The following is a 9,041-nucleotide window of genomic DNA, read 5'->3' on the forward strand; positions in this document are numbered from 1 at the left end:
TAAGTTTTTCTTGAGTTAAAATAACAAAATCCTGTCAGAGAAAAATAATAAGAAGCAGAACAAAAGCTTTGTGCTGCTAGTTAGTCACCATCCTGGCCACACCCCCTGCATGTGAATTTTTAAAATTTAAAAAGTGTTTCTCCTATGATACAATAAGTTTCTTAGATATTACAATCTTTAAAAATCAGACAGGGACTATCAACACAAGCCCATATAAGAAATCAGTTGAGAAAAATGTCATATTAAATCACCAAAGCATGCATCCACAGTTTACGTTTAAAATATAATTAATATTCAGCTTCTTAGAGTAGCAAAATTGAATACTGTGGATACCAATATGGTACAACAAATGAGAGCAACAATAGAAGAATTCATAAAAAGAGCTTACAATAAGAATGAGGTAGAAACCATATGTGTTATGTCAGGAAGCAGCAAGCATCATTATCCAAACCTATTTTCTCTTCACAACAAAACATGAATACTAGAAACAGAAGCTATAACAATAATGATGTTAGATGTATTTTGACGTATAACAAGAACACATTAGCTATTAAAATTGTTATACTTAAACATTGGCACATTCTTAAAGATATACCAGAGCTTAAGCTGTGTCTCTAATCAACTGAGTTTTTTCATATAAAATAAATAAGAAACTTAAAAATATGCTCTGTTATAAAGAACAGCCTACTACTTGATTTGCAACATATACTATGAAGAAGAGAACACATAAATGTGGCAACTGTAAATTTTGTGCATGTATTGATACTAAGAAAATGTTTCTGCATCCATTCAATGGCAGAGAAATTGAGTTAAAAGCATATGGAAATTGCAACACTAAAAATTTAGTGTATTTGGCAACCTGTGATGAATGTAACTCTTACTATGTAAGCAAAACAAATCAAAGGTTGAAAGACTGTATTTGCAACCATATCTCAGAAGTAACTAGAGGTATGCCAACTAATGCGCTGTATAAGTATAAAACAATAAAAGTACACATCATGACTTTAAATTTAAAATATAAGAAGTTAGGTTTGAAAACATAAGAGGAAGAGATATAATACTTAATACAGAAATTCAAGAAATGAACTTGATATTATGATTAAAGGCTCATATTCCCCCTGGCCTAAATGGGTTTGTGTCTTTAAAAGCATAAGACGCTGTCCAGTTTGATTCTCAGCTAGAGCGTCTTCTGCATGGAGACGTGTGAATGGGCATACCTTCGTTGAAGGTTGTGCATCAGGGCTGGCAACTCGGCACATAAAAATCAACTGCCAATCATTAGCGGACCGGAGTTCCGCTGTGGCAACCCCTAATAGGGAAAAGCCGAAAGACACTACATTGATGGAGAAACATAGTTGCATTAGTTAATTGAATGGTTTATTGTAGTAGTTATGTGGTTTTTAGAAAAAGATATTTAAGCTTGTTTTTTTAAGTATTCACTTGTATACAACTGAGGAAGCCCTTTAGGTGAAAGTTTTTAACTTGTGTTTTTGAACTTTATTAAATTGAAAATTGTGTTATCCTCCCTCTCTGTTTCCAGTGAGCTTCCTTTTTCTTGGGTTACACATCTTTTGGAATGAACTGGATTAACTGTGGTTTGTTTATTATATTTGGAAATATCTGTAAAAGTTTATAGACATCAGTCAGTAACTTATTAAAATTAACTGTCCTTGAGTTTTTTTCCTACAAATATATTTACTTGCTTTCTGTGAGACAGTATTTGGCTTCAGGCCAATTATTTTACATTAAGAAGGTTCGTGGTCTGCACTCTTGTGGGAGGAGAGGCTGGACTCTGCCCTTCTGAGCTGGGAATTTCTGGTTAAAGGCTTATAGTGCCTGCATATTTGAACTGTTTCTTACTGAAATTGGTACACCTTGTTTGCTGTAGCATAGACAAGATCCAGGCCTGCTGAATCTAGCTTTGTTTGTATGCTTGCTGTTTGTTTGCTTGTTATTTCCCTAAAACGCTAATTCCACCTAAAACGTGGCTTTTCAGTGCTTCTGTGGATCCCTAGTGATATCTGCATTGCTTCCTGTACTTATTTCCTTGTTTCACTTGAAAGAAAGTTACTGTTTGTCATTTTTGCATTTAAGTTACCTGTAACACACTGCATTTAAGTTACCTGGCACTTGCTCACTAAAGCAATTATATAAGTCAGCACTAAAAAATTAAAAGCACTACACCTTCACAAACTCCCCTTGAGTACCTTGTTCCCCATTGGCCCTTTTTTTCAATTATAAAGGAATTCCCAATACTATTCTATAATGTCCAAAGGTCAGTTGTCAATCTCCTCTCCGGTCCAGCTGGTGAATCTGGGAATCTTGAGGCAATGTTACAACTGCCTCATGTACACAGACAACCCTCTCCTCCTCCCAACAAATTCCAACACATGTGAGAGATGCAACCATATAGCCAAACTGGAGGCTAAGCTCTCTCAACTCAGTACTGGCGTAACCAGTCAGGAGGAGAAGGAAACCACACTCACTACAATTCCAGTCTCACATAGACCTACCACGACAGCAAACCAAACACATAAACACACAAAAACATACTCGGAGGCTCTAAATAAAAATTTGCCTAAGCAGCAGAGACCTCCAAAGCAGACAACCAAGCAACTGCTACCCCAAAACAAAACACATGCAACACATAGCTCACAAAGCCAGTGTGCCGAACAGTCACAGCCCTTAAGGCTAAACAACACACCTGATACACTTGTAATAGGTGACTCTATTGTCAGGCACACTGACGTCCCGCTCACCAGGCTGAACAAGGAGAAGGTCATGGTGAGCTGCCTGTTGGGCACTAGGATCCGCCACATAACACAAGCACTCAGGTCACTCCACGGCAAGTACAAATATGACTCAGTTATTGTCCATGCTGGTGTGAATGACCTGAGACGTACCTCCCTGGACTACATGAAAAGAGACATAGAGGAGCTCTCTGAGCATGTAGCCCAGGCCGGTATGACCCTGACCTTGAGAAGCATCTTACCCTCACCAAGAATGATGCCACAATATGAAGACAAGATGATCAATTTCAACAATTGGCTTAAGTATTGGTGTCATTCAAAGGGGATCCAATGCCTGTCAGCCTGAGATGACATGCTCGACAAGCCACGATGCTTCACTAGGGACGGCTTGCACCTATCACCCCTTGGCTTTCAGATATTGGCAAAGGCTCTTGCTACCCCCATAGTGCCTTTTTTAGGCAAGGCTCAAAAGACAAACCCACCTCCATAGGTATCACAAGGGATAAGAAACTAAGAGTAATGCTACTCAATGCCAAAAGTCTAAACCTCAAGATGCACGCACTCGAAACTCTCCTTAGCATGGAGAACATCGATATCTGTGCAGTAACAGAAACCTGGTTCAAGGCTCCCGAGAGCACCCCAGCACTACCTCATACCATGCTTTTCGGCCCCAAAACTTGGACCGAACCACAAAAGGAGGGGGAATATAAATATTCGTCAAAGATACCCACACCTCCAGGTTGGTGGCACAGCACAAAGCATCAGAGACTATCCATGTGCAACTAACAGTGGGTAAAACTGCCTTCCAGTTTATAGCCTGCTACATACCACCCTCCCAAACCCAGGAACCCCACTCAGCCTTCCTGAGAACACTGGAAAATATGAAGGTCTCTCCAAACGCCATTAAACTGGGCGACTTCAACTACCCAAACATAGACTGGGAGCATTACTCTAGCTCCAACACCCTAGCCCAAAGGTTCCTAGAATTTATACACTCAAATGCTATGGAACAACTTGTTACCACTTCCACAAGAGGGGAAAACATACTGGACCTGATCATCACCAACATGGGGACGCTATGCTCCAGACCAGAAGTGTATCCCTCACTGGTAAGATCAGACCATAAACTAATCTCACTGGATATTCACATCCTGACCCCACCCCCTGCCCAGAAAACCACAGTGAAAAACTTCTCTAAAGCAAATTTCACACTCCTCAAAACCGAGGTGGAATCCTTCAAAGCCCCCGGGCCTGTGGAAATTACAGCCCAGACCGCAGAATCCTTTATAAATGCATTCTATGAACACCTTCAGGAATGCATGTATCATGCAATCCCAAATAAAACCAAGACCCAATCCTCCAAAGGCAGATGTCCTGTCTTGTGGACCCCAGCCATAAACCAGCTATACAATAGAAGGAGGAAGCTGCTACATGATAGAGCAAAATCCCAAAAAGGGAAGGCATCTTTGATCAGTATTAGCAAAAAACTACGGGCACTCATAAAATCGTCTAAGGTCAGCTTCAAGAGAAAAATTGCACAGGACACTAAGGATAATCATAAGGCTTTCTTTAGTTATGTTAGGAACCTGGGTGGGAATTCCCAGATATGCTCAGAATTAGTCCAAAATGACAAAAAATACACCGAACCCACAGACATTGCCAACATCCTAGCTGACAGGTTCTTTGCAACCCCACCAAAAGGACAAATATCTATCCCAGCAGAGTGCTGCCCCCATGAAATCTCAGATGCTCAGGTAAGAGCCGCCCTCTCCAAAGCAAAAAACACAGCATCAATGGGACCAGACGGTGTCCCGGGCTGCGTCCTACATGAACTCCAAGAAGAGCTAAACCCAAACATAAAACTACTGTTCAATCTCAGCCTTACTACAGGATATGTATCCAAAGAGTGGCGTACAGCAACAGTGGTCCCTCTCCACAAAGGTGGTGCCTCAACGGATCCTGGAAACTATCGCCCCTTAAGCCTGACTAGCTTGGTCTGCAAAGCTATGGAAAGGATCATCATGGACCTCATAAATGAAGATATTGGGGACCTACAGACACTGGATCCTACCCAGTTTGGCTTTGTTAAGGGCAGATCCTGCCTCTTAAACCTGGTCGATTTTTTTGAAACAGTCACCAAGGCCATTGACGAGGAGAAGGTGGTCCACACAGCCTACCTGGACCTCGCAAAAGCCTTCGATGCAATACCCCACTCAGGCATTTTAGATAAGCTCACCAGGTTAAATATAAACCCCTATGTCACTAGATGGGTTGCAAACTGGCTCAAGGACAGAACCCACATGGTTAGAATTGCTGGAGCCATGTCAGACTCCACACCAGTTACAAGTGGCATCCCACAAGGCTCAGTCCTGGGACCTCTCTTGTTCGGTATATATTTCTCGGAGGTACAGGCCAACATGGAAGGACTGTGGCTGACCAAGTTCGCAGATGACTGCAAACTGGGCACCATAATCGACTCTCCAGCTGACACAAGCATCCTCCAAAAGGGCCTCATAGAAACAGACAACTGGTGCCAGAGCCATGGCCTCAAGCTAAATGCCAAAAAGTGTATAGCCATCCCCTTTGGCAAAAACAAAGTGCCCACAAATTACCACATAGGTGGTAATCCATTAAGGATGGAAGAAGTAATTAGGGACCTGGGGACCCAAGTTGATAGCAATCTCTCATTTGACAACCACGTGGCCAAAGTGGTTAGAAAAACATTTTATATAGCCCACCTAATCATGAAGGGATTTACATCTAGATCAGGGGAGGTCATCGTGCCTCTTTACTCATCCCTCATCAGGCCCATAATTGAGTACAATGCCCCTTTTGGGATGTACCTTACCAGACACCTGCAGCAACTGGAAAGACCCCAAAAGTACCTTACCAAGAGGATCAAAGGGCTCAAACAGATGTCATATGCTGCCTGGTTAAAGAAACTCCAGCTCTACTCAGTGGCATACCGCCTGCTCAGAGGCGAGCTGTGTCTGACGTATAAAGCCATGTCCAACTTGAAATTAATGGACATGCTGCACCTCAGAAAATCCAAATCCCATCGAACTACGAGCTCGAGAGACTTGTAACTCAGCACTGAAATAAATAGGACATGCTGGAGGGACAGATTCATAACCCAGAGGCTCCCTTCACTCTGGAATAAAATCCCTGTCCAGGTTAGGCAGAGTCCCTCATTGACTCTCTTCAAGAGGAATCTTGATGAGTGGATGGGGGATCGTAGGTTTACCCCGGGTATCACTTCTGTGTCACTGTTAGACAGAGGCACAGTATACTAACCTCGAAAAAGGGCATAGCAAAATTAATTTAAAATGGGTGGCGAAAGCCAAACACACTCTGACTAGGCTTATAAATGCCCTAGGGCAGATAGCCTAGTATGAACCTATGAACCTATGAACTTAAGTGTTTTACCAGGTTTCAAAACTGGTAAAACACTTTGGCTTTTTTTTCTGTAACTAGTAGTACATGGAGGAGATAAAACTCTAGTTATGATCCTGTCTCACTGATCATAACCCATTATTATTTGTTCTCGATATGGATGCCAAGATTCACTCTTGTGGTGACTTTCTGGGCATCCATGTCTAGAACACATAATAATGTGGTTACAATTGGAGACCCAAACTTAACCCTCTGTATTGTCATATGTGCCAAAGCATGCAATTAAGAAATCTATCAACCTGAAGCATTAAATTTCTCCAAGAAATATAACAACCAATTTTGAAAGACTTCCCATCATACAAATTAGGCAAACAACAATGTGTTTCAAACACTGAACAAACAGATGAAATCTGGGAGCATTCTACATTTTACCAAGTTTCTTCAACCAAACAACAAGCGGCATGTGCATCATATCAATTTAATTGTTACTTATATTTCATTGTGCTGTTGATGGATAAATGCACACAAGTCAAACACCAAATAAAATCCCACAATTTAAATTGTCTATGCAACAACAATTGAAATGTAGAATACTATCATACATACTTGACAATTCTTGCCACCTCAGCAAGAGGTTGAAATTGAACCAGTATAGAAAAATACATATTATTTTCCAGCGAGTAGCAGTGGTATGCAAGTTTCCATTTTAAAACTTATTCTATACTATTCTAATATTCCCCTAGCCTGCAGGTAAATTTCCACCTTGTAGAATGTTTCCAATTAGCAAACTATTCTCAATATTTTGTAGTAATCTGCATAGCTGATGATTTGGGGAAGTTAACCCTTTGTGTGTTGGATATGGGCTAGTATGGCTTTAGCCACTTGTGTGCATGACACGTTTATTTGGTTTTAGTGCTTATATTCTATACCCTATTTTAACATTGGCAGGAATCTTGTTTTAAAATAAGAAAATCTTTTTTTCTCTTTTGCAACACATCTGTAAGATAATTATTTTTCTACTATACTTATTAAATAATTACTCCACAATTTCCCATTAAAATCTGTGGAAACTTTAACCCAGAAGTGAGAAGCCAAACTGTTTATTAGCCTGACTTCTTACTTGTAGCCCACAAGTATAGTAATAGGACATGGATAACCAACCCATGCCCTGTTACTCTATACCAAAAGAGCACAGTGGCAAATTCACTCCAATAAATGTCAAAAATAACCAAGAAAGTATAATTCTCACAGGAAAACAATTTATTAAGCACTTTTGTTTGTACGACACCACAGACTTAATTCCATGAGTGCAGCTACATGACAGGATTTCAGGTTTTCTACCTCATGTCTTGATTATGATAATCATGTCCCCATTTATATGAATATGCTGACCACATTCTGCTTGAACATCTACTTTGCAAAAATAGTTGTACAGTGTATAATCTAAATTGCTACTCTTTTAATGTTCTCTGGTTAATACCTAGAAATAAGCCTTACGTTTATGAAGCTCTCACCATTAGCTGTCTTATGCACAGCTATCTATAAATTCATAATAAGATACAGACTGTAGCATGTTACAAGCTGGTTATATTTGACTCGGTAATTTAATATTTCAAATGTGAGGCCAGCAAGTGTCATGCAGCAATGACAATCTGATTATTCAAACCTATTTTAACTGTAAGTTATTGTCCTTTTCCCATGTTACATAGCTGGTTTACATGTGGAGTCAGGAAACAAACATGAATATATGAAAAAACTATGGCAGCTCAATGGAGTATTTATTAAAGCATGTCTGCAATGTTATACTCTATAAAAGAATGCTAACACATTAAGAAGGTGCCACTTATTCTTTTCATACATGTTGGTTAAAACAGAGGCACTGCATTTTCAGAAGTTAAGAACAGAAATAGGACTTCATGTGATGTCAGGTTTACATATGTAGTGTCTATTTGTGATTTCAGTGTGTGAAATTCAAGTTCTAGACATGCATGGCTTTGTTAAAATGACTTCTATGAGTAAAACAAAATTATTTTGACACAAAGATAAATGCTTACCAGAACAAACAATTCCAGCATCATTTCTGTGTGTGCAGTTTTCCCTTTTTTGTGGTGAAATAGGACAGTACCAAAGAAGTGATTCATTGTCCTGACACTCAAAACTGTCTTGCCATACTGGACCCAGACCTTCTCCAAAGTGAGCTCCTTCTGGTATTGATAGTGGAATTCCACAGCTCAACTGGTTACAGACAACTCTGGCATCATTCATATCCCAGTTGTTATCACAAATTGTCCCCCACGTTTCTCCATACTGGACTTCAAGTCTGCCTTCACAAGCATGGGTTCCACCAACTAGTCTTGGGCCTCTGTGATCTGAAGAGTCAAGCAATGTAGTTTGATTCAATGCAATTTAAACAGAGAAATCTAGTTATCTATAACTTATAACTGGATAAGCTCAGATGACTGCTGGCTCTAGTTTAATTATTAGAAGACTTTGTAACAAAGCATATACAACATGATACAAATTAAATCATTATATGTTGCAGAAACTTGCATTATGTTCGGGTATTATAGTCTTCCCCTTCACCCCTGCCATCAGACCTTTCCATCCATCCCCCATATGAGTGTATTTGCCCCCCTCTAGAGCATAACCACCCCATTTGTACCCCCCACCATCCCATTCATCCCTCTAGGCAAGAGACAGTCCAGGGGAGAGACAATCCATTCATTCACTTTTCATAGTGATAGCTAACAAAATTATTCCCACTATAGGATGAGAGCCAGTCCATTCAATCTCCCATCCAGGGTGACAGCTAGCCCATTAATTCACCTCTCCAGAGTTAGAGCCAACACATTCACCCCCCCCCCCCCCAAGGTGAGAGTTAACCCAGTTATTATTCTT

The 9,041-nt window shown here is 40.2% G+C and overlaps 1 protein-coding gene across 1 annotated transcript in view; it reads right to left on the reverse strand.

Moving 5' to 3' along the window:
- LOC122793770 (scavenger receptor cysteine-rich domain-containing group B protein-like) overlaps positions 1-8,504 on the reverse strand; it is a 307,788-nt gene extending 299,284 nt beyond the window's left edge. The window contains exon 1 of the mRNA XM_044061977.1: positions 8,198-8,504. Within this exon, the coding sequence (XP_043917912.1) occupies positions 8,198-8,408 (211 nt within the window). The 5' untranslated portion in view covers positions 8,409-8,504. The remainder of the gene's footprint in view (positions 1-8,197) is intronic.
- Between the last annotated feature and the right edge of the window lie 537 nt (positions 8,505-9,041).

The sequence above is a fragment of the Protopterus annectens genome, chromosome 1.part0, assembly GCF_019279795.1.
Source record: "Protopterus annectens isolate FY-2018-M chromosome 1.part0, PAN1.0, whole genome shotgun sequence".
Classification (NCBI taxonomy): Eukaryota; Metazoa; Chordata; order Ceratodontiformes; family Protopteridae; genus Protopterus; species Protopterus annectens.